General features: G+C 54.2%; 8 protein-coding genes across 8 annotated transcripts; 4 read left to right on the plus strand and 4 right to left on the minus strand.

Annotated features, from left to right (window-relative positions):
* Positions 1 to 1518: 1518 nt before the first annotated feature.
* On the plus strand, positions 1519 to 2712 carry GGS23DRAFT_602983 (uncharacterized protein; the record flags this gene model as incomplete). Its single annotated transcript, XM_051519411.1, has 2 exons — positions 1519 to 2401; positions 2471 to 2712. 2 exons carry the CDS (start codon positions 1519 to 1521, stop codon positions 2710 to 2712), a joined length of 1125 nt encoding a protein of 374 aa, XP_051375449.1.
* A 191-nt stretch (positions 2713 to 2903) lies between these two features.
* GGS23DRAFT_285351 (fungal-specific transcription factor domain-containing protein) lies at positions 2904 to 5100 on the minus strand. The gene is made up of 3 exons (XM_051512596.1): positions 4490 to 5100; positions 3895 to 4411; positions 2904 to 3807 (listed from the first exon to the last, which is right to left on the minus strand). The coding sequence occupies exons 1-3, from the start codon at positions 4851 to 4853 to the stop codon at positions 3096 to 3098; spliced, it is 1593 nt and encodes a 530-aa protein (XP_051375450.1). The 5' UTR covers positions 4854 to 5100; the 3' UTR covers positions 2904 to 3095.
* Positions 5101 to 5447: 347 nt separating this feature from the next.
* On the minus strand, positions 5448 to 7114 carry GGS23DRAFT_593479 (membrane transporter; the record flags this gene model as incomplete). Its single annotated transcript, XM_051518038.1, has 2 exons — positions 5448 to 6051; positions 6117 to 7114. The coding sequence occupies 2 exons, from the start codon at positions 7112 to 7114 to the stop codon at positions 5448 to 5450; spliced, it is 1602 nt and encodes a 533-aa protein (XP_051375451.1).
* A 2448-nt stretch (positions 7115 to 9562) lies between these two features.
* On the plus strand, positions 9563 to 11447 carry GGS23DRAFT_551800 (uncharacterized protein). The gene has a single exon (XM_051515373.1). It carries the CDS (start codon positions 10186 to 10188, stop codon positions 11221 to 11223), a length of 1038 nt encoding a protein of 345 aa, XP_051375452.1. The 5' UTR covers positions 9563 to 10185; the 3' UTR covers positions 11224 to 11447.
* Positions 11448 to 11601: 154 nt separating this feature from the next.
* Positions 11602 to 13556, minus strand: GGS23DRAFT_285424 (uncharacterized protein). The gene is made up of 5 exons (XM_051512597.1): positions 13248 to 13556; positions 13139 to 13175; positions 12994 to 13064; positions 12546 to 12919; positions 11602 to 12482 (listed from the first exon to the last, which is right to left on the minus strand). Exons 1-5 carry the CDS (start codon positions 13422 to 13424, stop codon positions 11885 to 11887), a joined length of 1257 nt encoding a protein of 418 aa, XP_051375453.1. The 5' UTR covers positions 13425 to 13556; the 3' UTR covers positions 11602 to 11884.
* A 1889-nt stretch (positions 13557 to 15445) lies between these two features.
* On the plus strand, positions 15446 to 19563 carry GGS23DRAFT_285456 (uncharacterized protein). The gene is made up of 2 exons (XM_051512598.1): positions 15446 to 18598; positions 18653 to 19563. The coding sequence occupies exons 1-2, from the start codon at positions 15676 to 15678 to the stop codon at positions 19414 to 19416; spliced, it is 3687 nt and encodes a 1228-aa protein (XP_051375454.1). The 5' UTR covers positions 15446 to 15675; the 3' UTR covers positions 19417 to 19563.
* A 2018-nt stretch (positions 19564 to 21581) lies between these two features.
* Positions 21582 to 22478, minus strand: GGS23DRAFT_285491 (uncharacterized protein). Its single transcript, XM_051512599.1, has 2 exons — positions 21680 to 22478; positions 21582 to 21604 (listed from the first exon to the last, which is right to left on the minus strand). Exon 1 carries the CDS (start codon positions 22360 to 22362, stop codon positions 21691 to 21693), a length of 672 nt encoding a protein of 223 aa, XP_051375455.1. The 5' UTR covers positions 22363 to 22478; the 3' UTR covers positions 21582 to 21604; positions 21680 to 21690.
* A 2678-nt stretch (positions 22479 to 25156) lies between these two features.
* Positions 25157 to 26143, plus strand: GGS23DRAFT_285577 (uncharacterized protein). The gene has a single exon (XM_051512600.1). It carries the CDS (start codon positions 25360 to 25362, stop codon positions 26002 to 26004), a length of 645 nt encoding a protein of 214 aa, XP_051375456.1. The 5' UTR covers positions 25157 to 25359; the 3' UTR covers positions 26005 to 26143.
* Positions 26144 to 27885: the final 1742 nt, after the last annotated feature.

Below are 27885 nucleotides of genomic sequence, written 5' to 3' on the forward strand. Positions count from 1 at the left end.
TAATTAAATTAAGTAAGCTAATTACGTAATCAAATTTCCGATTTTTCCGATTTTTCTCCGATTTTTTACGGGGAAAAATCGTTTATATATAAACACATATAAAAATGGTAGTCCGTAAAGGGGTGGTCCGTAGAGCGGTACCCTAACTTACGTACACGCACTCCGCCTTTAAGGTATTCCGATTGTCTCTAGCTCTGGGGCAAGGGCGAGTGTTATTTTGAATACCCTCTGTATAGGTATACGAAGTCCTCATGGGGTCATATGCTCTTCAAAGCCTTCAGTGGTTCAAAAGAGAGGATGCGTATAGGAACCAGGGAGTTAAAGCTCAAAGTATGGTAAACTAAGTAACGTATAACGACTGCTTGCTCTCTGACCTAATCTATTCAGTTTTCAACGTTGCTTAGTTGGACGAAAATCAATAGAGGTGATTGAAGAGTAATGAGAAACGACAACCTCCAGGGGTAGCTCTCGGCGTAGAATCGAACGACCACGGGAAGCCTAGGACAATACACCGAGATGTCTTTGTAGCTTCTCGAGCACACCGAGAGACCTGTGGACCCACAGGTTCTTAACGAACAAGTGTATGAAAACCCACCGAGGCTATTTGAAACTCATGGTAGGTATGGTAGTTGCGCCAAGCGCCGTCGCAACAATCTCCTCGCAAAGACATTCTAGTAGAGAAATACGCTATGCAATGACTTCCGGATACGCCGAAGAGGGGTCATCGTGGGCTCGAGTAGAGTAGAAATGGGCTACTCGAATATTACAACGAGCAATGCGAAGCTGTTTTGAGGGACTGTATATTGGAAATTATTACACATGAACCGGGAGATGCTGGTAGATAGGAACCTCTAATACGGACCATTGCATAGTACCACGTAGTTCAACTCGCTTATGTAGGTAAGTAGGTATAAAGACATAAATTCTCACACCTTAGGTTACCTACATACAGTAGGTACCTGTACCTCTTGGTAGGTGCCTAAGGTAATGGAGGTGTGGTGGTCTATGCATTCTTTTGACGTATATATACATATGTAGGTAGGCACTTAGGTACGTGTTGGTGCCCACTCACCAAAGCCCCCTCAGGTGCGTCCGGTCTTTTTCGTATAGCTTCGGGTCGCAATCATACTGCGCCACGAAGCTGGAGAGGGCCGATCGTAAGGGCTGCCTGTTTTTTCTACTTCTTCTTGATCAACCACAGTCGCTACGCTTCGTCTTCCCTACATCGCCTACCTACCTACCTACGTTTTCTCCCGTCTCTGCTCCTGTGTTGATGAGTGCTTGATTAATCAGAGGCATCGTCTGCCTGCGCGGCACTTCTAATTAGCCTACGACAGGGTGGATCAAAGGCCCTCTTGCAACAACACCGTCATTTCGGGCTACCTTCGGATGCATACGTAGACGCGGGCCGCGAAGTCCATGATACACTTGCCTGAGTGCCCTGGAAGCTGGGACTTGGCTGCGACGAGACGCACATCCGCCCACCGCGAGATCCCGCGGCACTAGGACGGAAACATCATGGGGCATGGTAATCTGGGGTCAGTCACCGGCGACAAGGCGGCACGCTTGGCAGGGCCAGTCCATCGCGCATCGGACGTCGCCGAGCCAAGCAGCACAACCTCCGCCGCACCTACAGAACTCGCTACCCATGTCCCGGCCGGCCAGCCGGGAGCATCACCCGTCGAACTCCCGGTCGCGAACGCTGGCCCGCCGCACATGCCACCACACCAACCACCTCCCTACTCAAGCCCGTCAGACAGGTCACTAGATCCGCAGGCTTGTTCCCGACCGGCCCGCGACCCGCAGTACTACCCCGGTCTTCCTGTGCTGGACTATCGCCAGTACCTACCCCCCATGTTTGAGATATCCGCCGACACTACCACCATCACCACCAAGGCCAGCTACCTCTCCGAGAACGCGAAGGCTCTGGCGACTCTGCTGCGGTCCCTGGCCGCTGTACCCCCGAAGCCCCAGATTCTCATTCAGGGCCAGCGTGGGAGCAAGGTTGACTTTAGCCTCAAGCTGAACTTGATGAATCTGCTGGTTCCCAGCGGTCAGAAGGAGCGCTTCGACTACCTCCGATGTGTCGGGAGGGACGAGATCGCACTGCGCGGTGGCAGCGAGCCGGGGTTGAGGCCTGACGTCGGCTCGGATAACGAGCTCGAGGAGTGGTGTGAGCGGTTCGTCGCGGACGAGACGAGGATCAAGTCGTTCACGCTCGAGCGAGTTGTGGCGAACCTCGACACGAACTGGATCGAGGGGCAGACACGGGGCCTCGTGGCAGCGACCGGATACAATGGACAAGTGACGGTGCAGTTCCCAGTGACGCACGCGCGCGTCGTCATCCAGAATCCGGACAGGCACAACAAGTTCCTGAAGGGCGTGACGGCGCTATTCACGGGCAAGAGCAAGTACGAGAATCCGGACAAGCACGACAAGTTCCTGACGAACATGACGGCGGTATTCACAGGCAGGAGCAAGTACGAGGTTGTCAAGGCCGTCTGGCCCTTCGCCACGGGCCGCAATGGCGAGCCCGGCCGCCGCTGCCTCGTCCAGAGCGAGCAGACCTGGTGGGAAGAGTGGCGCGACCCAGTCAAGCACGCCATCGCGACGAAGCGCCTCGGCTGGGTCACCAACGAGGACAAGCTCGAGTGCATCATGGAGGGCAAGGCGAAGGGCGTCTCCCTCATCGACTGGGGCCCCGAACTGTAGACCGGGAAATGGTTGCGACCGACTCGGCCACGGATAATAGCCCGCTTCGTGTATAGGTACAACAACGCATATGGGGTGGGATATGTATATAGTATATGGTTTCTTCTGTTTTGGAGTTCTGGTTCACAATAGTCGGAAAGGGTGGTAGGCTCGGATGGACTGGCTGTAGTACTCAAGTAATTCTCCATTATCGGGTAATATGTATGTCCAACCAAGAGAAACGACGCGCACGCTTGCTATATATGTAGAGATCAATTACATGGGCTGCAATGGAGATACAACCACAATCCCCATGGTGGCACCTATTTATAGATATGCCTAGGAATATTCGCCGCACATTAGAATCGTATCATTCGCTGCATCTCGGGCCGGTGCTATCCCACTCAGACAAGCAGCAGGCCTTCCCCGCGCTCCCAGATGTCGTGGATCCAGGACTTCCCGGGTGGATACGGCTCGGAGCGGGCCCATATCCTCTCGAGCTGTACGAGCGCCGCATGGAGAGTCGACATGCGTAGGTACTCGATTAGGTGCCTAGCGATGTCGGTGACGGCGCGACGCTGCCGCGCCGTCCGGGCCTCGGCGCCGACGACAAACAGGGGCCAGACCGTGCCCTTGAAATGCATGTCGCGGTGGTCTATGCGTTCGAGGTAGAGGAGTGTCAACTCGACAAGGTCGTCGGGGACCACTAACTCCTCCTCTTCTTTATCCTCCCCCTCTTTCTCTTTGCCTCGCCGCCTCGGGGCCCGGCGGCCGAGGGCCCGGCGTCCGTAGATCTCGATAGACCCCTTCCAAGCTTCGACGAGAGCGCGCCGCCCGCGCGCCGAGGACGGGTGCGGGCCCTGCTCAGTCCAGCTCGCGCAGTCGAAGTCGCGCAGGCGCGCGAACCATTCCGAGATGGCATCCTCCCGGTCCGACGGGTCTGTGGCCTCGGACGACAGCATGGTGAGGGCGTGTAGGACGAGCATGAGATCGGCCGGGCAGCCGGTCCAGGTGTGCGACTCCACTCGGACGAGCGTGTCCTTCAGCTCGGCCTTCGGGATGATGTCGAGGAGCCGTAGCATACGGGGGGTGAACGTCGAGCCGAAGATGGCTAGTCTGTCTGATCGTCAGCTGCGGCCGATTCTCAAGCACCGGTAGAGCGAGATCAGGATGTTGAATGCAGTGAGCGCAGCGTCGACTTACACCGCGAATGTCTCCTCGAACCAATTGTGGAAATCCAGATCAAAATGCGTATTTGCACTCCCGTCTGGGTTCGCCCTCAAGGTTCTCCGTAGTGATATCAGGACCGAGAGTCCCTCTAGATGGAATTTCCAACTCGACCTTCCCGAATCCACGACGTCGACCCAGATCAATAAGAACACGGCGGCAAGCAAGGCATCCGAGAAATCCGTGCCGGCGAGCCGTTCTCGGAGCGCGCCAATCCCGAGCGCCGAGTGAGTCAGCGCGTCCGAGTGCTGGGTCAAGGACGACTTGCTGAGCGGCTTTGAGCCGTTCCAGTTCGCGAGGTGATAGATGGCTCGTCCGGATTCTGCCAGGGCGCCGGGAAGGGATATTCCTTCCTGTGCCTGGTGCGTAGCAGAAACGGCGATGAGACTATGAGTTAAGACCGGATTCCCCGGTATCAAGGCTAGGAACTGCCCGAACCGATTTTTTGAATCGTCCGGGTACAGCGTGCACTCACCGCAGCAGCGGTGGAGGTCTAGACCAGCTGGCTGTTAGAGGCGACGGCATATGAGGGTAGGAAACAGACGGGTAGGTAAGGCGTGCACTGGCTTACAGTAGGATATATATTGCTTAGATTGGTGGCTCAGGTCTTGGAAGACGGGATTCGATATTGCTGCAACCATGATCGGCTCGTGGTTAGGGGGCGTCGTCGGCGGTGGTGTCTCGGATGACGCTGTTGCTTGGCCGTCGAATGTTCGGCCCGCCATCTTGCCTCTGCTCGCGATCCCCGCCCACACAAGCGGTCTGTTGCGGCCATAGCCCAGACATTCGCGGCCAGCTGTCCTACACTTGAAACAGGTGGGCAGACGCCCGTCGCATTTCACGCGTTTCCGGCGACACGTCCAGCAGGCCTTGACGGAGAAGCTTAGCTGCTCATCCACAAGTGGCCAGGAATGTTTAGAGGGGGGCATCGCCATCGCTATCGCATTTAGGATGGGATCAGACGAGATAAGGATAGTTGACGATCGCGAGGAAGCCAAGGGGACAATGATGGTGGCGATGATGCAAAGCGATTCCTTTCCTTGCTTCGAATGTCTCGAAATATCCTTGGCACATCGCACAGACGCCCGGGTCTAGTCCACACGAGTCAGCATCCATCAAATCAAGCCCGTCGCGTCGCATAAGTCAAGGGCCCCCAGTTCTTGGAGAGAGCCTGGTTCTCCCATTTTCGTATTCTAAAAAAGAGGCGATCACCTTACCCCAGCCCTAGACCTCAAAAAGGCTGTTTTCAAGAAAATCGAAACATTTCTCGTGTTCAGCTGTCATCTGCACAAGCTTGGTTCCTTTAATAACATCCCTAGGAATCATTTTCAGCGAAATTGATACAGTCGACTCGCCGCTTGCTATGCGCTTTACGGTTAGACTGGGAGATGGGGATCATTTCGAGCCGCCTGGACTCTGACTCCTGACTCGGCCATGACGAGAAGGATGTAGAGACCAGAGATTTTATTATGTAGATGCTGTTATATAAGTTCTAACCCAAACCAGGAGACTTTTCTTCCAAAATTTTTCTAGTCTTTCTCTCGCTCATGATTTCCAGGCATACTCGTTGGCCCTGACAATAGTCTGGGGGTTTGTTGTCGAGCCTTCTTCTCTTCGACAGTATAATCGCTCTTCGCCTGGCCAATCCTGATGAAGCACAAGACAAGCAGAATCATGGCACCCCCGCATCCAACCCCGAGCCAGAAGGCGACCTTGTAGCTTTGGCCCAACCCCTCGCCTGGGCTGCTGGCGACGGCGAAGTCGGCCCAGCCGAGGAAGAAGCTGAGTCCGAGAAACACGAGGCCGTTGATACATGCACCTGCCAGACCTTGTTGGTCACTGGGCACATTTGTCGTGATGAAGATGCTGCTGACGTTGAAGCAGATGTCGATACCGATAGTAGCGCAGGTCATCGCCGGGAAGACCCAGGCCCAGTAATTAGGCTCCGCTGGTATAATGGCGAACAGGAGAGAAGCCAGCGTGAAGCCCACCCCGGATAAAATGAGAAGTATAGTTCCTGGCAAACGATGGAGAGTGAACCCGGCTATAAGGGCGATGATAACCCCTCCGGCCGCCATCGGCGCGAACCAGAGAGCGGCAAGCAGCGGCGAGATATGGAGAACAGTCTCGATACTAAAGACGTAGGGTCAGCGTTTCAGGTCGCCTCGGGTTACTTCTCCACAAAGCGGAGTACTCACTAAAAGCTCGCATAAAAAAGGTAGATACCGAAAGATCCGCAGGCTATGAAGAGGGCAAGGAAGAGCGGCCCGATATTCCTAATCGAAAATAACCCCAGAGGCAATAAGGGCGACTTCGCAACCCGTTTCTCCACATAAATGAATGCGCCGAGCGAGGCGACGCCGAGGACAAACGGGACGATGATCTGTGGCGAGGCCCATCGGCGTTCGACCTGCGAGGCGTCGGTGACAGCGTACGTGACCATAGTCAGGAAGGCGGCGCTGGTGATGCAGCCGAGCCAGTCCATCTGGGAGAGGTCGGGACGGCGCCAGCGGCGGGGGACGCAGAAGAAGGTCACGATACAGAGGACGAGCAGCAGAGCGGCGGCGATCCAGAAGAACCAGCCCCAGTGGAGGAACTGGCCGCAGAGGCCAGCGACCATGATGCCGGAGAAGAAGCCGAAGGGCGCACAGCCGCCGTACAAGCTAAAAACGATGTTCTTGCGCGGGCCGGGGCGGTACGTGGTGCCGAGGAGGAGGACGCCGGAGGGGAGGAAGGCGGCGGCGCCGACGCCCTGGAGCGCGCGGGCGGCGAGCACAACTGGAAGCGTGCGCGCGAAACCAGCAACGAGCGACCAGATAGCGAGCCAAGAGAGGCCGCCAAGGTACATGACCTCGCCTCCGACCATGTCAGCGAGGCGGCCGAAGGGGAGCAGCAGTGCGCCCGTGACGAGCGAGAAGACCGTCGTCGGCCACGTGCGCTGGCTCGGGTCGATGCCCGTGTCCGCGATGAGCACCGGCAGCAGCACGTTGAAGCCACTGATCAGAAACTCGGCCATCATCATCGACCCGAGCACGGACACACAGAACCCGATCTCGACCCAGCGGTTGCTAAACACCTCGGGCCGGCACCGGCCGAGCCTCTCGAGGTCGACAGAGGAGCCGTCTTCGCCCGACGAGGGCGGATCGTTGTTTCGGCGTTCCACTGTGCGAGCAGCTGCCTCCATATCGACGTCCATCTTTCTCTCTTTCCCCAACGGAGTCCGCCGATCTTTTGTTAACGGGTTTCGAGGTTCTCGAGGTTCGGAGATTTCGGTCAGCTCGCAGACCAATGCGTCGAGAAATTTTGACCAAGAGGGATCAAATCGGGGAGGAGACTCGCAGCGGTGGCGATATTCGAGCAGTGGTATCATATACCATGGCATTCAGCGGACGAGTATACCTTGGGTATCTCTACGAGAAGAACCGCTTCTTCTGGGAGAGGAAGAGAAAACATGGTTTTTATACACCTACGTGTAGGCACTATACGTAGAGTGCGTGATGAGAGAAGAAGGGAGAAGATCAAAAGCTTGGATGGCGAGCGTTGTCACCTACTGGTTAGCTCTTAGTAGACTTTTACGCCCAAAAGAGTAGCCAAGAGGAAAGACGTGCGTCGAGGCGGCCCCACCATATCTACGCTGAAGGGGCACAAGAGAGGTGGCGGGACGCTCGAGAGACGTTTCGTGCACTCATAGCAGCGTCGAGAAGAAGAAACTATGTTTCCCGGAAACACGCGCGGCTCAGACGGGGTTGTTAAACAAATTCGAGGTGGGGAGAGCGACGCTGCGAGCATCGAGTCTTCATATCCCGATTAGGAAGCCAAGCCACACAGGCCGAAACGAGACAGAGACGGCGGCCCTGTTCGATCTGATGCTGGCTCATACGACGTCACGCCTACCTATGGAATAACACGCCCGCTTAAGAGACGGTCTGGGCTGCCCATTTGGGCGCCTTACTCTTATAGGAAGCCAAGCCGCACCTCGGACCCGGATCCGATGATGGCGTAGCCCGTCGAGTCGGTAAGTCCTCATACCTACGTAGGTAGTAGAAGAATGCTAAGTCATCACAACAGAGCGCTCTATGGGTAGGTAGGTGGGTAATGATGATGATTATATTTGACGTCACGTACTCTACCTAGTACAGGTAATAAGACGGGCCTGCGTCGCCGGCTAGGCCACTTTTAGTCGGCGATAGACTTTACAGGAAAAGGTATACCCTGCGTAGTATTCCCGCTAAAAGGGTAGGTGGGTAGTTCCAACGTCTGAACAATGCTTATATAGCGATTGATCCGCCTACTCCTCAGGGCGTCGATCTGAGAGCTCGCTCTCGTTGCTTCGCTGCCTTATTTTTAAGGCATACAAAACGTTGGAAGCTGAACTACTGATGTGGCACCTGAGGCATCCAGGCATGCATACAAGACGTGTTGAAAGCTGAACCTGTTGTTGTTGAATTGAAGGAATTAAGCTAGCTACTGGAAACAGCTTAAATACGGCATTTTAAGGTCAATTGACAGGTGTGCGTTTTTCTTCAATTTGACCAATCGCAGGGCTCCATTCTGGATGCCTGGATGCCTCAGGTGCTTCATTTTGTATGCCTTAAAAATAAGGCAGCGAAGCAACGAGAGCGAATGCTGCCCTCAGATCCGGCGGATTTGCGTGCTTGGCAGGTGCTAAGAGTACTTACCTAATGTATGTGGGATGCCAAGAAAGATGAGGGTGGGTTTGTATCCTCGACCTTCTAAGAATTTCTTATTTTTAAGGAGGTTGTACTAGCCTACAACCTTGCGTTATGCCGAGCTCTATTACATGCAGAAATCTCCTCTCAAATGCACTTCCCACCACTGTACGAAGAAGTGCATCCAATTGATTCGTGTTGCAGTCAAATGTTGCCCGAGACGCTATTCCGAAGCGCTGTAATAAATTGCGGCGGTGGTGGTGCTGGCAGTGGTACCGGCGCAATGGCATCGTTTCACGTGGTAGGGGGCAAAAGCAGTATATGTGGGATGCCAAGAAATAGGGAGGCAGGTGTACACCCTCGACCTTCAAGAGTCGCAAACCAACCCTGCTTAGGCTCTACCACCACCGCTAACCACTACTAATACTACCAACGTATCAACACCGCCGCCGAATTAGCTGCACTGTTACCACCCAATTAACTGCACCACCACCATCACCACCATCACCACCACTTATCCTATTGCTTCAAATAGCTCCTGAAGCAACATTTAATTGTACAAAAGAATCAACTCTATGCACTTTCGTGCGGTGGCTAGAAATGCATTCGAGAGGAAATCCCTGCACCCTTTGCAAGGAACAAGGATAAAGCTTAGTATATAGTAAAGCGGTACAGGGGTCTCAGAAGGTCGAGGGTGCCACTTACCCCCCATGTTTCTTGGCATCCCACATACACTAGCCGCGACCCGCTGTAGGGCAAGCTATAGGGGACTTGGTTAGGCTGGCTTACGACCTCGTGAACAAAAATAAGTCGAAGTTCTTAGAAGGTCTAGGGTACGAACCCCACCCCCCACATTCCTCGGCATCCCACATACCACTTCGGCCACCTATTACTAAGTGTGTTGAAACACCCACTGTTTATTCTGCCGAGACAACGAAGTGGGGACGACACCCTCCCATACCCATGGCTGTCCGCAGACAGCGCCGGCACTTCGAAACGTCTTGGTAAGTCAAAGGGCGATCACACTCCTCTCGTCTTATTGTTGCATCCTGCCTTCCTTAAAAGAGCATGACCCTCCTGCTCGAACACGCTTTGAGTCTCGACAAGGGAATGCCCTCAATTACGTTTGTTTTGTTCGGTAAGTTCCTGGGGCAGATGGTGCATCACGGCGGGCGGATCGCGGATCGCGGATCACGGATCATCGCATTGCCAGTGACGACGCTGAGCGGCCGCAATGACGGTGATCCGTGCTTCTCCTTTACTGGGGGCTGTGTAAGTATCGCTGGAACTTAGTATGGGTAAACAGTTGGTCCTATATAATATCGAGGCGAACAGCACATTTCTTCGGTTTAGCCTTGCCTGTTCCTCGCGCGGGACGTCTTTTCAGTTCTCTTCAACCACTTCTTCACAAGTACTTGTATCTAGTTAGAGTTTTAATATTGAATTATCGTCATACCCGGGTTTTAATCGAACCGGCCGCTCGAACGCGTTCGTAGGAACCAGGAGTTTCTTGCAAAATTTCCCGATTTTTTTTTTGGCCGCCTTCTTTCTTCTCTTGCCTTCTCATCGCCGCTCGTTACCCGACAAGGCCGATCCGATGAACGCCTCCGCCGCCCTTCGGGCCTCCTTCTACGGGCCGGCCGGTCCCCTCGGCCCCTCCCCGGCAGATCTACTACGCGCGAGACGGCGCGCCACCGTTGCCGACGTCGAGGCTTTGGGCAAGCGGCAAACCATCGTGCCAGTCGACTACGCCAACTACAGCTCGCAGTGCCGCAAGATCAAGGAGGAGGCGGGCGAGGAATCCATATTCGATGTCGAGCCGATGCCAGAGCCGCCCTCGGTCTTGGACCAGATCGGCCGCATGATCACTATCTGGCCGTACCGAGACGCCAACTGGGTCATCGCGATACTGTTCATTGTCGGGTCGATAGTGTTCACGGTCAACGGCTTCTTTGGGCTGCTGCCCCTCCTCGACCCGGCGACCGCGCTGCCTGCCGAGGCCCTGTACGTGGTGCCCGTCTTGAACATCCTCGGCGCTGCCCACTTCCTTACTGGCGGCACCCTGTCCTTGGTCGCCAGCTGGAACGCCGACAAGGGGGAGTACGAGCCCGTCGATATCATGACCGAGGGCGGCGTCACCAAGACTTACAAGCCGGCCTTGCTTGGCAGTAGGGCCTGGTCATGGCGGCCCTCGGCCGCGGACCTGCGGGCGCTCATACGTACGCCTCCTTTCCTGTCGTCCCTAGTCCAATCCTTCGGGGGTCTTATCCTCACCGTGAGCGTCGTCAGCGGTTGGCCCGGCATCATATCTCCCGAAGACATTTTCAGCATGCAACTCTTCCTTTTTGGGCCCCTAACTATAGGAGGGTTTCTGTTTTTCTTCGCCAACATGAGTCTGCTCATCTGGATGCAGGATCGTTGGTACAAGCCTAAGTGGGGCGAGGCGGGTTGGCAATCAGCATTCTGGAGTTCTGTGGGGTCTTTTAATTTCGCATACACCGGCATCACTCTCTTCACGGGGGATTTTCTCACGTCCTCGATAGCCAGCTTCATCGGTTCTTGGACCTTCTTGCTAGGTGCTGTCATACAGTGGTATGATTTAATGGCGTTCCATCCGGACGCGTGGGCAGCATGAGGCAGGAAATGGGCTACAATCTACAAAGTTGATATATGTATCGGTGTTTGTCTCGCTCTGGGTATGAAGAGGTGATACTATGATATAGAAGGAAACATGCGCGTGATAACAATGTAAAGATTTATGGAACAGCATCTCTCAGTGTGTATAACTTTTCTCGGTCTTCCCTGTCACTCCTAGTTAAAGATTTTTCCTTTCTTTCCTAGCTAGTCAGTCAATATACCTTCTCTCACCTACATTCCCTTGCTCTCTCTGCGCGCAACCTATTTGACAACCCGTTGTTAAGAGCTATTAGCTACGTGACAAGATTAATATTTAGTTTCCACTTCTCATCGCACTCTCACCTCTCAACATCAGATATTAATAGTCATCGAGGCAGGTTAACAGAGAATTAATAGGCTGGATGGAAGTGGGCAATGCCCTGCTAAATGTATGACTATCTTGTTGCAAGTATGAAAATTTGAGCGTTTACTTTTTTCCCCGACTCCCGTCGCCTAACTTCCAACACCTCCATTCAATCTAAGTAATACCATTGAACAATTAATTTAGGGGATTACCACTTGTCGGCTTCGTTGGATTCAAATCATGGTGGGCCTTCCCTTAACGCGCGAAAAGTGATTGATGACTTTATTTCATATCCTCCCTACCCAAACTGCAGCAACTAGATCTTATGCATGACAACATCGCGTTGGACCTGAATGGCAGTTGTCGACAGATTCTTGTTAGGATCTAGAGGGGCCGCACCGATCTCGGTCGTTACGGACGATTTCATCCAATTATGATAAGCCAGGGGCTTGTGAGTAGAATGGGCGGCGATATGAACGCGAGCCGGTGAGGGAGTTGACATCGGTCTGTGTGCCAGTAAGCCTTCTCGGAACACTTTTAGTTCCGAAGCATGGTCCGACCTGTCGTCGCCGTCGCTACGACGCCCCTCAATGCCAAGACATGAGAAGTCCTCCCGTTTCTTCCAGTCTAACATGTTGCTCGCGTCCGAGTTGCCACGAATGTGTGTACTTCCCCGCTCAAGATCGCCTGCATTTGAGTCGGAGTGTCTTCTATAGCCCCTCGCCGATTTGTGAAGGCGGTTCGAAAGAGCAGGAACCCATCTAGAAACCAGGGGGCGTAGTGTGGGTAGACAAGCACAGATGACTCCCGAACACAACTCGGTAATAGACCAGCAAGATCCCTCGACATTTTCATACGAAAAGTCTCCGCCCTGATCCAAATACCGGATGCGAATAACGGAGATAGCGCAAGTGCTTGCCATTCCGTTAGCCAAACCGATACCTCGATGAGATCTACTCGGGAGTCACAGGACTCACAAGAAGCCGAGGCTGAAAATTCCAATGAGGACAAGTCGCTGGGCCTTAGGTAGTTTCAGATGCCCGATAACAGGAAGCGGCAATACGAAGACCGCAATATCCGTCGCGATATTCCCTGCCGCATTGATATACCACTGGGGCAAGTTTGGGATGCAGGTTGGCTCTGTCGACTTCTCCCAGAACCCGCGGATGGGGTCGCAGGTAAAGATACTAACGAGTACTTGAGAGAGTGACCAAGACCCAATGATGATCATGGCTGCGGTGATGGCTATCCGCATCTTTTTTACAGCAAGGACTCGGTAGTAGTGGGCCAAGAATGCCAGCTTGATGAACATGAGCCCGGTAGTGTAGAGAGTAATGGAAACGTAGAACCCCTATATTTATTTCCATCAGTATCAAGCCTCAACGAAAAGTAGTAAAGGGCAAGCAGAGACGCTCGACTACCCACCTTCAAGTAACGCTTGAGCTGCTCAACGGTGTCAAAATCCCACATATGTTTCCCCAGCCCGTTGCGCGTGTCTGAAAACTAATATGAGAGACTATCGAGCAGGTAGATTCCGTAGGCTGTTTAATATAGATTTATGCCCACTTACTCAAGCATTGTGAAATTCCCGTTGCCACAGTAAACATCTTTAAACAGGGGAACGCGGAGTTAGTCTTTGAGAACATCGAGCTGTGAGGAGGCCGACTAATATAGCTTACCAGCGCTATCGTGATCAGATAGTCATCAACTCCGAGCTGTTTGAGCATACGAGACCGGGTGTAGAGCCGAAGCCCCACCGCGAGGGTGGCCAGACTGGATACCAAACATACGGCACCGATCAACACGTTTGCCCTCTCATCGTGCGGTAGGTCCGCTAGGTTGATGGATGGATCCATGCTAGCAGCCTAGCAGTCAGAAGATACATAGGGAGACATGAACCCGCAAGGCGCTAGAGCATCTAGAGAGTCAACCATTCCGGCATGCTCGGCCTGCTAGCAAGCAGGCTCCATCTTATAGAGTCTAGTCTCTCTAGAAACGTCTTACGGCGTTCGTCGGAGGAGGCATAATGCAGGCCCCGTTTCGGGAAGGGCAGTAAAGACACCGGACCGCCTCCATCCTGATAAAAACGGATTATCTCGGAGACGGGACGGTGTCTCCAGATGGAGAGCAAGACTCAGTTTGGAAAGGGAGGAGAGGTTGGCGTATCAGCATTAGAGAATAGTGCTCGCGAGGCGATACTAGCCATTCAGCCACGCTGCTTAGCCGGCCAATGGCAGGCGTGCGGAGAGGGGAATGCGCGAGGGGAAGTACCGGATCGTAGATGGCATCGTTACCGATCGGGGAAATGCCCACAGGCGCTTCCGGGTCGATATGAATTATTGAGAACCAAAAAGCGAGCAGTAGATATGCCTATCTCGACACACGCGCCGGAATGCAGGGGGCACGAGGGCGACGCTGCCCCAGAAGCTGGCATAGGAGCCTGAGCTATAGGTAGTAGGTAGGGGTGGTCATGACGGGCCGCTTCCATATCACGAGCTGGTCCTCTCAAGCGGGAAAAGAGGGAAATATGAAGGTGGTGGACGGCCCGAGAGCGAAGACTGCATGGCTAGGGGCCGTCTTTGCCATCGATCGTAGGTAGGTATTGTATGCGCACGTACGTAGGTGCGTCGGATGAGCGCAGAAGTTCGCAACGTCAGAGCTTACAGCGCAGGTAAGTCTAGTGGCTGGTGTCTAGTTTAGCTCATTTTAGCACCTGGAATGGCGCTCGCTCGGATCGCCTGGCAGGCCCTGGCAAGGCACCTAAATGAACACGGCGCGGAGGGTAACATGCTCAGTCCACATCAATTTCGACCACGCCGTACAACCCGCCCACGTGTTAGCCTTACTATCAATAACAAGCTCCCCTCCAAGCTGCGTGGGATGTAATAACTCTGGTCTGCCCTGGGATCCGGCTATGAAGTGTTTTCGACCTCATCTATCGGATTAAGCATGCAAGTTTACGGTATAATGTGCCAAAACTCGAGGCGCCTAAGGTGAGGTCCTTAGGCACTCAATACAGGGCGCGAGTACCTTGGGTGTATGCGTGAAAGCTGACACAGGCATAAACACTAGGAGCCTAGGGCTTATGGCACGGACTCCTACCTTAGGCATGGATGGTAGGGGTGAATGGGTCAAGCGTGGTGTGCTTTCTAGGGCTTGTTTTAGAACAATCCTTCCGACGTCTCGTACTCGAAGAAGAAAAAAAAACATCTTTTGGCAGGCCAATTCCAATCCCATTTCGTCGGATATCTGGCATCGGACATCTGGCAGATACGTATTACCCAAGTCAGGTTACCTAATACGCTTGACAGATTTCCACGGGGGTTTGGGGGGGCGACCGTTGTGGGATATCGACCGACCTCTCCCTCATCCCGCCCCGCTCCCCCGCGCCACACCAGAGAAGACGGGTCCCGATCTCACGAGAGTTCGTCTCGCTTGATCCCCATGGCTTACCTACCTAACTGGCCGAATGCCGGCTCCGCGTTCGATGGATGTTGCTCCGAGCGGGTTGGTGTGTCACTGGCGGCGTAGACGGGGGATGATTGGGTGACTCACGCCGAACGAGATGCGTTGACTCGTCGCCAGCAAAGGCAAGAGTCACGCGGACAATCGCTCGCCTGATCCGGAGCCGGAAGACATACCGCATAGTTGGTCAAAAATACTGTGGAGGTGTATACCTTTCTTGGATGCCCCTATTTGCTGGGCTATGGAGGCCTCGTGGCGCAGCTCAACTTCTCGTGGAGAGATGTACGAGGGCTTCTCCAGCGAACCCACGGCACCATAATCGACCCTGTGTTCGGTGACCACATTTAAAGGTATCGTCGAGACCCCTCCGAGGTCCCATTTCTGGTTCGCATTGTTGCCTCATCACTTTTTTTTGGTTTTTATTTATTTTCTCTTTTTTTTTTTTGAGGGGGATTTCCTGCGTCTTTTCCTCAGTCCTCGGAACGAGGAAAGACAGGACAAGAGAACTCTCGGATTCGTTCGCCCTCGCCGCCAAGCCCTTCACCTCTCAACCTGACATCACATTATATACCATCATCTCCTACCTCCCCTACTGGAACCTACTAAGCTTCTAAGCGATTGAGAAGACGCCAGCGGATAGTCATGGCTGCCCTCCAAGAGTTGGGGCAATCTTCAGTCCTCGCCACCAATTCTTCGGAGACGGCGTTATGTCTCGTCCCACCTAAGCATCTATGGCCAGCTGTGGAGAATCTAAGGTCGAGGTACGATGCCCAAGTTGGGAAATGGCCGCCGCATGTCAACCTCGTTTATCCATTCGTACCCGTGGACAGGCTGCCAAACGCCTTGGAACTCATCCTTTCTCGCCTACGGACGCGAAATGGAAATAACGAGTTGTACATGCGACTGGACACGCCCGGCGTCTTCCGCCATGCGCGGAAGAACACCATATTCATCCACGATCAGGACCCTGAGCACGTTTTAGGACTGGTAAAGCTGAGAGAAATCATCCTAGAAGCGCTAGGGCAGACTCCGAACGATTATCATATGCATATGACCGTCGCACAGACTGAAGACCCGGATTTGCCGCCTCACATCTACACACTCGAAAAAGCCGGGTTGTTACCTACGCTGGAGTGGATAGTCGATAGGCTTTATGTCCTTATACGGGACAGGAACCGGGGTGATGGGGACTCCCCGACCCAGATGAAAGTCTGGGGGGAGATTGATCTTGCTTCTCTCACCTTGTCGCCACGACCTAGCCCCACAAGCTTTTACCAGGATGAATCGACAGAGGGCCACTATAGGCTCCGTAAGCTCGACGCTATATCGACAAGTAACCACCTAGATCGAGCCGCATATACATTCTCTCTGGTCGAGAACAGGTGGATATCCCGCCCGGTCGGCTCCCCGTCTCAACAAGAACCGGCCCCAGAAACCCTAACGGTTGCTAGTTATAATGTTCAAGCCGAGTTCCAGTATCCACCGACCCGTGCTCGGTATCCTATTATCGTCAATAATCTCCTAGAACAACACGCTCTAGCAGATGTCTTGATACTAGAAGAGGTTACCGATGACTTCTTATCTCATCTTTGCGGAAACGAGGGAGTACGCCAACATTACGGGTTCGTTTCGGCCGGGCCGCCCAGCCAAGCTGACATTGAACCGCTTCCCAATCATCTCAACGTGGTTGTATTAAGCAAATGGTATTTTTCTTGGGCTTTACTATCGTCACCAACGGCCTATAAAGACGTCGTGGTCGCACGGTTCGACAATATCGGGAGGCGTGACGGGGAGGTATTTCTCCCCGTCATTCTGACCGCCATCCACCTAACTTCCGGGTTTACAAATGCCTCCGTCGACAAGAAGAAGCAGGAACTACAATCCATCCTCAAATATCTTTCCAGGGTCCACCCCCAAAACCCGTGGGTGCTAGCTGGGGATTTTAACGTCACGAGTAGCGTATACACGGTCGAAACAGCGTTACGGAGAAAGGAAATCTCTGCCCGCACCAAAAGTTCTCTAAGTACTATCGATGTGATGCTCGCCGAATATGGGCTAGTAGACACTTGGGCTTACGCGTACGTCCAGTACGGCGACTCATCCGGGTTATCTCAGGGCAAAGGACTCGATGGCAAAGCTCTAGGGGGCGAACAAGGCGCGACTTTCGATCCCACCATCAACAATCTCGCCGCGGATTCCGTTCGTGGGGATTTCGAAAAGAGGCCCCAGCGCTACGACAGGATCCTGGCGAAAGTACAAGGTGCCTTGGATATTATGAGTTTCAGCATGTTTGGCCAGAGCATGGGTACTTTGCAGCCCCTTTCTACGATCAGCAAGGACGGCGATGGCTCGCGTGGCTCACTTTCATACGGAAGTGACCACTGGGGAATCCGGTGTTCTTTCAATATATGTTCAGAAACGCCAGCCCAACTAGCCGAGCACGCCAATTCTGTCCCGGTGAAGTTCAAACCAGCGTCAGGGACTCTCGCTGACATCTCCCAACTGACGGCATGCCTTTCTAACCACTCGGTTTTCCCTTCTGAAGTCGATGCCACCCTGCGGGAAACTGCGCTAAAATTACTTCGCGAAGTTTTAATACAGAGGGAAGGCGCCCAGACCCGCGGCCTCCCACCATTGGTGATAGTGCCCGTAGGGTCTTACGGGCTCGGGGTCTGGACGGCGTCGTCGGATATCGACTGCCTCTGCATAGGATCCATTAGCTCGAATACATTCTTCGCCCTGGCTATCCAGCGACTTCGCGCAGCCGCCCAACAGGGGGTCAAGATTCTTCGACGGGTTGACGCGAACTCGGGCACAATGCTCGAGCTAGAAGTCGGGGGTATTAAGATGGACCTACAGTACTGCCCGGCGGGGTTCATCGCCTCGACCTGGCCCGCTGCTGCGACACTCCCGTCGACGGACCCCGCCTTCAGGTTATCGACGAGCGTCCTCGCAAAATTGAAACCCATGCGCGACCTGTATTATCTCTTGCGCACAGTTCCAGATCTCGCTGCCTTCAAGCTCGCACATCAGCTTGTTAAGTATTGGGCGGGAAGACGCGGGATCTACGCCGCGAAATTCGGATACCTTAATGGCATCCAGATTTCCGTACTGTTGTCGCGAGTGCACAAGTCATTGTCACGCGATGGTCGGCCCGTCTCTGTCCCAACGATCCTCACAACCTTCTTTGAGCACTACGCGAGCTTTGATTGGAAGAAGGAGGTTGTTTTCGATCCTTTTTTCCATAAACGCCTAGGCTATGTGAGGACGGCGCGGGAGCCTATGGCGATCCTCGGTTTCCACGGGCCCGGCCTCAACACGGCGCAAGCAGCATCAGTTCCTACAGTCCACGTGATTTCGCGGGAATTCGAAAGAGCAAACACGCTCTTGTCTCGGGAGGGGGTGTCGTGGCCAAACTTCCTAGGGGATGACACGGGCGCAGCCGAGTTCCTGAGTACCTACCGCAGCTATATCAAAATCACCGCCCAATTTTGGGGAATATCATTGGCAAAAGGAAATGGGTTCGTCGGCTGGTTAGAGTCCAGATGTGCCCTGCTTCTAGTCGGTAAGTCCGGTACGCTCACGTTTGGTGGCCGTGGCCAGTCCTAACACGGAACAGATCTGAATAAGAGTATCCCTCAGATCAAGCCTAGAATCTGGCCGGCACGATTCGTAGACCGGGAGGCCTCGGGAGGGGATACGGAATACCAGGGGTACTACCTCATTGGCCTAGATGCCAAAAGTTCCGACAGCGAGCTTCCCGCTCTAACCTTGGGAAGTGTGCAAACAGCACTCTACAAATTCGAGGACCAGATACGCGGCGATGCGAAGTACTTCGATGCCAAGACATGCTGGGTGAGTGCAACGGTTGCTGCACACGGCGAGGTTGAAACGCTGCGGGTCGACGACCGCGAGTGGGGCAAGTACACGGCGGAAGCAGAGGACGACGACATAGGAGACGCGGAGTTCTGGGCGTCGGTAGAGGCCGGAGAAGAAGCGGGAGAGGGGTACGAAGAACAGGAGTCGTCGCTCGGCGAAGCGGGCCGGCGGAAGAAAGGGGGCGCGCGCCCGCTGGCCGTGCGACCGGCGTACGAGGGGAAGTTTCGGTCGGCGGGGGACGTGCTGAGCAGGCTGCGGTGGGATCCGGCGATGGACAGCGGGGACTACCTGGTCGGGTACGAGGACAGGTTCGCGGGGGCGATGGAGCGGCCGGTGGACGCGTGGAAGTCGGAGACGACGGACGAGGAGTTCATCCCGGAGCATCGGATCATGTACTTCAAGCGCCGGAGCGACGGGGCGATGGTCTGGGACCGCGAGAAGCGGCGCGACGACATCTTTGGCAGCGGGATCAGCAGCCTTCCCAATCGCGCTGGCACGAGTTAGGCGGCGGCGGCATCACATCCAACCCTAGTCCGGCACCACTCTCCCCCATCCCCCATTGACGTCACTTTTCGTCTCTGTTTCTCTTTATAAATCCATCATCCCTCCTACGGCGATCCTAGTCTGTTGCGACCTGCATGCGAGACAAGGATCCAGTGGAGATGCCTGTATACGTGGAAGATACTTGCCCACCCGCCGACGCCCAACACGTCGAATTTGGCAATTGGATAACACTAGGCTGGCAAACCCAGCCGGATTTCGCATGCTACCCAACTACGTAACCTTACCTGCGCGCTATGTACGTAGGGTACGCCTGTAGGCAGGCTAAGGCTACATACACATCAGAGACTCTGGGAAGCAGAATTTTTTTTTTCCTGTCTGAAAACGATTCGTCATATTGTGACTCACGACGACAACCTCGCCCGGAAGAAAAAGCAGGGGGAAGAGGAAAAGAAAGGGGGGGAAGAAAATTTAGACATCTCACCGCTGCGACTAGAGCAAGAGACAACCACGGCTGAGCGACCGTAGAAGAGACATGGGACTGATCCTTCTCAGTCAGGTGACGGAATGTCTATGCGCGTAGGGTCCTCCCTCTCCTTTATTTTTTCTTTCTCTGTGTGCGTCTGTCCCTCTCTCTCTGTCTCTTTCTTTCTTTCTTTCTAGGACTCTCTCTGCTTTCCTTCTTTCCGATTTGGACCTTTCCCGATCGAGTAGTAATTTTCATCCCACTCCTCCTCCCCCCTCTCCCCTCTCCCGGACCCAGTCGCTCAAAAAAAAAAGAAAGAAAAAAAGTAGGGCCGGCGGAGGAAACATAGACGTCTCGAGCCCTTTTTTTTTTTTTCTTTGCCTGCCGTGTCGGGGCATCCACGCACAGAGTGACCAGACCACATAGATACGGGACGGCGCTCCCCGGTTACGGGGAATGGGTTGTCTTACTACCTGGCCTGTACTACTGCTACTACATAGCATCGTGTTACGTGTGCTACGTGGTTCCGCGTCGCAGGGACGACGAGATGAGACGAGACAGAGATGAGAGACAAAAGGCGCCACGCCGGCTTGCGCTGCCAGCTATGCTCGGGTACCTGCCTGCATGTACATATCGTGTTGTTATCTGCTTAGCTACATGCTGATGGAGGGGAGGGACTCGACCTTGGGACAGGGAGCCACTCACCTAGAAACATCTAGAAAGATTTTGTTTCAAAAAAAAAAAGTGAGTGCGTTTCCCCCCCCCCCCTCTTTCTTTTCCGGTTAGTAGGGGATGGGTGAAGAAAAAAAGAAGGAAAGAAAGAGAAAACGAAGGTGTAGGAAGCGCCGTTGGTGATAGAGGGGGGTGGGAAGCAAGAAAAAAAAAGGTCTCAGTAGATAGCCCGCACCTGTAGCAGCGACTTCGGCACAGGGATCCCCCAGGGATACACTCATGCCACCGACCTATATACCTGGTATGTGCATATGCATGTACGTATGTATGTACGTGCATGCATGCATCTACCTGCCTACGTACCAAGAGCCCCACGAGGTAGTGCCTAACGTAGGTAGGTAGGTAGTATAATATGCACGGAGATGGGTAGGTAGGTATGTGTATGTACGCCATCGCAACGCAACCTCGCGAGAAGGTCTGCCGGACGATGCGATGCGCCCGCAAAGCCCCTGATCTCTCTCTGTCTGTCTGTCTCCCTCTCCTCCTCTCTCTCTACGTTACGTGCCTACGTACATACATGGCGCTTGCAGTATACGAGCCAGTCCGCAGCTAGTGGCGCGGGAGCCGGCACCACGGTTGCAGTTGCGAGGGCGGTCTCGGACGTTCTGTCTCCCTCTCTCTCGCTCTCCTCTCTCCGCCTCGACCTGTGTAAGACGTAGGTATGTGTGCGTTGTATGTGTGTATGGGCACGGACAAGTGGTCTGTCTGGCCTGGTGGCGGACAGCATTATCCCGCCGGTGCGGCCGTCTGTCTCCCTGGACGGGACGTCTTGTCCGCGCTCATTCCTCCCCCCCTCTCCCTCCCCCTCCCTCTGTTTCTTTTCTCGAGACAAGTTCCGCGTGGCTGCGCTGTGTGCAGCTGTACAATTCGTGCGTCGACGGGACTAGCTGCCTTGGCGGCGGCTTTTCTTGCCTTCGTCTCTCTCTCTTGCGAATGATCCCGTCCTGGTTACCCGCCCACCCCCCTGGTCTGAGATAGCCTACTGCTACTTGGCTTTTCAAGCCGCAGGTTGGCGCTGTTCAGGCAGGCTGGTCTTGGGGGGTGAAAAAAAAAAATTCAGGCACATACCCGTGGAACATCTAACCAGTTGCGTCGGCCTGCGTCGAGGATGAGCGGGAGGCGAGAAGGCCATCACATCCATTCGTCTGCCGGCTCGAGCCCAAGAAATTTTTTTTTCCCTCTTCCGCTTTGCTTTTTTTTCTTCCTTTCCTTCCTTCCGTCCTCCCCCCCCCTCCTTCTTCTTCCCCCACTTCCCCTTTCTTTTTTCTCTCTCCCTCTTTGCATCGTGAAGATGAGACGATAAATCGCCACCCGCCATTGCTGCCCTGCGGTACACGGGGGGCGGGAGCCAGCGAATCGGCGACGCCGACGGCCTGCGGTAGTAATGCAGGAGAGTGAGTGAGTGAGTGAGTGAGTGAGGCGTGGGTATGGATCGATTCGATTACCACGCCGGCGGCCGAAGCTTCGCCGGTCTGGACAAACGCCCCCCCTTCCTCTCTCTCTCTCTCCGGACTGCCAGTGCGGCTGCTAGGTCCATCCATACCTACAGTCAGGTACGTGCTACCTGTGGTTCCCCTCCCACCCCCCGAGAGGCGGCTCTTGGCAAGGCAGCTCTGCTGGTGGGTGTCGGTACCTACGCACAGGCGTGCGCGCGTGCTATGTGGGACGTTTGACGGCGCGAACGGAGGGTTCGTATACGTGCGTACAGGGTGGGCGATATGTAGGTACGGAGTACTAGGGGACAAGGCCATAGACGGCAAGGTGTGTGTGTGTGTGTGATGTATGTGTGTGTGATGTAGGTATTTTATATGTAGCCGTAAATTATGAAGCCGTAGAACACATATATTACGGGAGATATATACACTACGTCAAGCGGATTACGCCAACCTCGACTCTACGAATCAATGCGTCGGTTAGGTAAGCATTTGTTCAGTGAGCATTGACGTTGACGCTTATTGTGTCAAGTACTCTCGTTAGGCAGCATAGCACGGACGCCAGGTAGGGAATACCACTAAGGACGAGGAATTGCATGTATCGGAGTTCTGTCGCATATGCGGCATCTGCCGACATATTACCTACCTAGGTAAGGTACATAGGAGACAGGCACTAACGTTGAGAGAAGGGGCTCAAGAAGCGAAAGACAGTAACCTAGGCCCAACCCGACATGCGTAAGCGAACATCTACCTACGGCATGTCATCTCTGCAGATGTAGACGTACCTAGATATCGTACACGACCGCGGAGATAGTGCCCCCTCGGCCAAACTTGCTCAGTCTTAGCGTCGGTCTTTTCTTAACCCCCGGCCAGACGGGTGTCAGTCAGGCTCAGGCGGCGGGCCCGGCGATACGGAGGGAGGGGGGAGGGGAGGGGCGGAGGCCAGCGCGGCCTTCTAGAAGGATGCAAGGAGGCGACGTCTCCGAGCTCGTGAGCCCTCGATAGATTAGTAGGTGGGTGAGTGGGTGGCCAGGCACCCTCACCACACGCGGTAGCACCCGTAGCGAAGCGAGCGGAGAGAGGGAGGGGGACCGGTGTGTGTGTTACCCTCGTGACAAGACGCTTCGGCCCGCAACCCAGGTCTCCCCTCCCCCTAATCTATCGACGCTTGCGCTGCCGGGCAGCAGAACATGCAGCTGATTCCGCACAACTTCTTAACACTTTTAGCACACATGTCCCCCCCTTATACCTACACATGTGCATGCATATACATATATCACATGTTGGTAGCTACGTGTGCAGCCTATACGCAGAGCGAGGGGCGGGGCGGAGGCGGGATGTTCTCGCCGCGTCTAGCGAATTCTTACCGCATGGGTAAGCTTGCTTCCGCTGTCTGCGTGTGTGCATGCACTTACTGGAGGAACGGCCCAGGCACGCCTCCGCCCGCGTGACAAGACGTTGCTATTCCCACCCGGCGTAGGGAACTAGCGTGCATCGCATGTCCGCATCTATTATGTCGATATCGATATAAGTAGCCATATACCGGCCATGTGGGGATGGCGTCCCAGTTCTCGGCATCCCAGGAGGGACAACCTTGTTACGTATGTGTAGGTATAGGTACCTATTATGCCGCGGTAGATACCCGTACGTAGTGTCGACGGGGGGGGGAGAGGGTTGCACTTGTGCGGCGCAAGCGTCGATATGCTCCATACGGAGTGGTCATGCGGCGGGCATACGGAGGACTATACAGAGTATCTTACATAGGCAGATGGATCCTACATGCCTACTGTACTCTTAAAAAGTCCGACGCACCAGCAACTCCACTCCCAACAATACTTTCCATTCTCGCCCTTCCGGCGAGGTGGCTCACCCCTGGCCCGTGTCCTCGCCCTCCCCACGCAATTGTTCTCACATACGCGCGCGCGCAGAGAGAGACATACATACCAAAGTATGTGCACGGGGGCTAAACAGGCTAGGCACGGCCCAACGGCGCTAATGAGGAGGGATGGAGACGATGAGAAGAGCGTGGATATCGTGGGGTTGGGTCGAACCGAACCAACGCTAGGCTGGGTTCTGCGTACAAGCCCAAATTAACCCCCTCCCCCACCCCCCCCTAACCTGGACCGGTGTGAACTTTTTGCCGTGCTTATGGCTCGTTCCATAGTTCCCGGGCGATGTCCTGAGATTTGCTTCGAGGAACCTTCCTCCGGCCGGGCAGGCAGTCGACGAGGCCAATTTGAGAATCTCCGACGGTTCCCAACCAGTACCTACGACCCGCTAAGGCACCGCTCCGGCTTCTCGACGACAAGGGAAGGGATCCCTACGACCCCTTTGCCAGCCAGAAACGTCGAGTTTTCCACGTAATAGATGGACGGTCCCGCTTTCGTTAGATGCCTGGAAGAAATGCGGAATGTATCACCGAGGATATATAGGCGGCGCGGCAAGATTTACCTGGAAGTAAGCAAGTGCGGGCGTGTTTAATATTCCCCGGATACGCCGATACTTTCAAGTAAAAAAAAAAGTAAAAAGAAAAAGTAAAAAAAAAAAGGGGGGGGGGAAGACGAAGGAAACAAAAGGGAATCTCTGCTAAAGCGAGTCCCGGTGATCATATAATGAGAATCGATGGTCGCAGTTAATCCGTAGTATTCGTCCAGTCGGCTTCGTGCCGAGGAACAGCGCACCGATATTGGCCGAGTAGCTCACCCGGTCGAGGTCAACGTCGAGTAGGCCGTGCGCGACCGCAGGTCTGTGCTGCCCCCGAGTGTTTAACGGCCTACACAATCTCGGGTCCGGGTTGTAGACGGATACAGCGGCCTGTTCGACCGCATTCCGCCGCCACAGCCCGCTGAGAAAGTTGCGGTCATTCAAAGAACTCGGCTGGACACAGATTCCCTGGCCCCTATTTCCCATTATGTAGTTATGTAGAGACGATAAACGGCAAAAAGACACGTGTAGTAGGTATGTCAACCGAATCAAAGAGATCGGTAGTAATATTGCTGTTTTTCGTGTTCTCGCGTTTCATTCGTGTCTTAAGCATTGTGGGAAATCCGGGCCAGTATCAGGTACCCTTTTTCTTTCTTACCCTATGTCCCAGTAAGTAATAATACTGACCGAGTATTCCGTAACGCAGCCTCCAAAATCACCTACAGCGTCTTATCCGCATTTACCGTGGCGAGAATTTGAATACGATGCAATATATGCCGAGGTACTACCTCAACATCGCCTAGCCTGCATATATCTCGGAAGACGAACCAAACGTAGCGCCAGCTAGCTTCTGGCTGACGCTGGTCGCCGTACCGTAACCTATCATAAAATATGACCGCTCGAGAGCGAATCATTGGCTCGCTCATCATTGTCGGACACCACGGAACGGGTAATTTGACACGCTTGAAGTCGCATACTGAGCTATACGGCCGCCAGCGCGTTCAAGGAGCCAACACAGCTCGTGCACAATTAGGCATGCTTTCCAGCAAGAGTTTCTCGGTTAGTTTCCTTCGTCTGCCTTCTGTTATAACCCGATCCGAACCCTATCGCCACCCACTACTTGCGGATCGGGGGGACCCAATATGCTCTGTTATGATTTGTTCGGGGATGAGACAGTTCGCATCGACGTTCCCGCCCAGGGTGTTGACTGACGAGGCTCATCTATCACATGATGATATGGGCCGCCGTACCATGCTGGTAAACTGCTTCTCGGCAAATGCCATCCCACTAAATAGGACTGCCATTGCGACTGGACGGCCTTCCGGTGTAGGTTTCGGCAGGAAGACGGCTGCCCACCGCCAAGGCAGGGACAAGGAGCAGATCCGAGGCGGAATGGCTATGACGTATCGAAAGGCCATTCCAATGCTTCGAGGAGGGAGAAAACTAGGGGAGATTCCATCTGACCATCGAACGACCTTGATCAGCGACCGTAACCAGGGCATCTCCGGGGGGGGGGGGGGTGTGATATCGACATGACGATGCGTTCGGGCGTTGAAGCTTGTGAAACAATAGGTATCAACGCGTAAGTCGCATTGCCTGCCGGGCGCGAAGAGTTAAGGTGGGCCGTGAAGAACGCCACGATCCCTGTGGGCGGGCCTCCATGATCCAGTCGTCAGCATCAACGGAAAAGACTCAGCCTTGCGAAGTCGAATATGCCCGAGAACGGAGCCGCGCGGAGGGTAAGGAAAGCAATTGGTGGCTTGGTCAGATCCGGGGTATGGCGTCACGAATTTTTATGCCGAATATCGGCAGCCGTTATACCATGTCCAGTCGCGTGCGCCGGACGAGATTCATGACTGGCCAGACTGCGTCGTGCCCTGCCCAGTGTGAGATTCGACGTAGAAATCCAACCCTACCGGGGTCTGTATGCAGTGGAACGTCCGGGAGAGCGGGTTTGATTGCCGTATGCAGTGCGAACCGCAAAATTGCATCTCTCTCTCTCTCTCTCTCTCTCGCGATGGTGGATGGGTAACTTCCGTCGACTCGGTCCCAGCCAAGTACCGCAACGCGCGCTATCGTGAGAGGCATATTATCCACTGATACGCCGAATGCACAATGCTTCCTTCTAGCCCCTTACTTCTGCCTGCATAAGACCCTCAGGGCGCTGTCTAGCTTTTGAGTCGGCCCCTCGGCGTCGCGCAATGGGTATAAATCTCGAACTATTGCCCGGGGGCCGTCATTCTAGAAAGTGTAGCTTGGATAGCTGATGACTAGAATAAGCCAGCGAGACCCATGGAAACTCAAGCCAGACCCCCTAGTTTTTTCCCTTTTTCGGTGAGACGTTTCCCCTCCCACTCCCCTTTCCTTTCCTCCTTTTCATAAAAATCATCCTTAGTAGTGAGGATGCTGAAGGGCTCTTTGAGTTCCCAAGTCGGTTAAGCACATTAGGGAGGCTGGTACGGTCGATTCGGTACGCATAACGAATTGGGGGACAGTGACTTGGCGCGCCAGTGAGCCCGACTTCTGGTAGGGAGGCAAAAAAACCAAGACAAAAAAAGAACATCACGCCAGGATCAGGTCCTATCACCGAGGACTGCCTAAAAGCCACATTAGCTAATTCTCCAAGTGAACGAAACTGTACCTACGCAGGAAGACGTAATAAGGCCAGGCAACTCGTTCTCACCCAAACAGGAAGATACATCGCCAATAAAACACAACGCCTCGGCGGGGAAAGTCAGGGGAGATGAAGATATCGTCTCCGGCTCTCAACAAGGTAAGACATAGACATAAGCGACGAACACGTTTTTGCTTATTAGTCCTCATGATCAAATATTTAGTGCCGCGATCGAAGGTTGTGCCTATCAGAAATGGACACGAAGCCTCCGCACTTGATCAAGGCTGATTTCCCAGGCCAAGTATTAGCCTCATTCCCTTCCCACCCCTCCCCCCCCTTTTTTTTCCCTCCCTCTCGATCCCGCGTCATAACCTAGCGGCCTTTTGATAACAGGAAGGTCGTGCATGAAGTGTGTGACATTCTTCTTCTGGGGTAGCCTACCTGCTTGGGCAGGGCCTCCTGGGTGGACGTGAGGAAACGTTCATCGGTCAGTAATCTACGACGTGCAGATTGGCTGTAGGCCACGGCACATCTTGGGCGATTTCGTCTCCCATCACATAAGGTCATTTGGGAAGCAAAGGGGAAACCTAGGGCGACAGTAACGGACCCCTTGTTTTCGACCCTTAGGTAGCCATATGGCGGGAGCCCATTTTCAAGCCGTGCGAGTCGATCCTATCCGCAGCAACCCGCTGTGGAGCTGGGGAGGGATACTTGCCCCCTAAGGCGCTCCAACAGTCCATTGTCACGTCGAAGAGCCGCGGTCTTTCGATCATGATGTCACAGGACTGGGAATGCCTCCAGCA

Source organism: Durotheca rogersii (assembly GCF_024521655.1).
Source record: "Durotheca rogersii strain YMJ 92031201 chromosome Unknown GGS23scaffold_3, whole genome shotgun sequence".
Taxonomy (NCBI): Eukaryota; Fungi; Ascomycota; class Sordariomycetes; order Xylariales; family Xylariaceae; genus Durotheca; species Durotheca rogersii.

What these genes read in the sequence shown, in the direction of transcription:
- GGS23DRAFT_285351 (XM_051512596.1), bottom strand. Translation starts at nt 4,853, where the DNA reads ATGGCGATGCCCCCCTCTAAACATTCCTGGCCACTTGTGGATGAGCAG. An exon ending in TAAGCAATATATATCCTACT is followed by an intron (nt 4,412 to 4,489) that starts GTAAGCCAGTGC and finishes CAGCTGGTCTAG; the next exon opens with ACCTCCACCGCTGCTGCGGT. An exon ending in TTCGAGGAGACATTCGCGGT is followed by an intron (nt 3,808 to 3,894) that starts GTAAGTCGACGC and finishes ACGATCAGACAG; the next exon opens with ACTAGCCATCTTCGGCTCGA.
- GGS23DRAFT_551800 (XM_051515373.1), top strand. Translation starts at nt 10,186, where the DNA reads ATGAACGCCTCCGCCGCCCTTCGGGCCTCCTTCTACGGGCCGGCCGGT.
- GGS23DRAFT_285424 (XM_051512597.1), bottom strand. Translation starts at nt 13,424, where the DNA reads ATGGATCCATCCATCAACCTAGCGGACCTACCGCACGATGAGAGGGCA. An exon ending in GGGAATTTCACAATGCTTGA is followed by an intron (nt 13,065 to 13,138) that starts GTAAGTGGGCAT and finishes ATTAGTTTTCAG; the next exon opens with ACACGCGCAACGGGCTGGGG. An exon ending in ATTTTCAGCCTCGGCTTCTT is followed by an intron (nt 12,483 to 12,545) that starts GTGAGTCCTGTG and finishes CGGAATGGCAAG; the next exon opens with CACTTGCGCTATCTCCGTTA.
- GGS23DRAFT_285456 (XM_051512598.1), top strand. Translation starts at nt 15,676, where the DNA reads ATGGCTGCCCTCCAAGAGTTGGGGCAATCTTCAGTCCTCGCCACCAAT. An exon ending in ATGTGCCCTGCTTCTAGTCG is followed by an intron (nt 18,599 to 18,652) that starts GTAAGTCCGGTA and finishes AACACGGAACAG; the next exon opens with ATCTGAATAAGAGTATCCCT.
- GGS23DRAFT_285491 (XM_051512599.1), bottom strand. Translation starts at nt 22,362, where the DNA reads ATGGCCTTGTCCCCTAGTACTCCGTACCTACATATCGCCCACCCTGTA.
- GGS23DRAFT_285577 (XM_051512600.1), top strand. Translation starts at nt 25,360, where the DNA reads ATGACCGCTCGAGAGCGAATCATTGGCTCGCTCATCATTGTCGGACAC.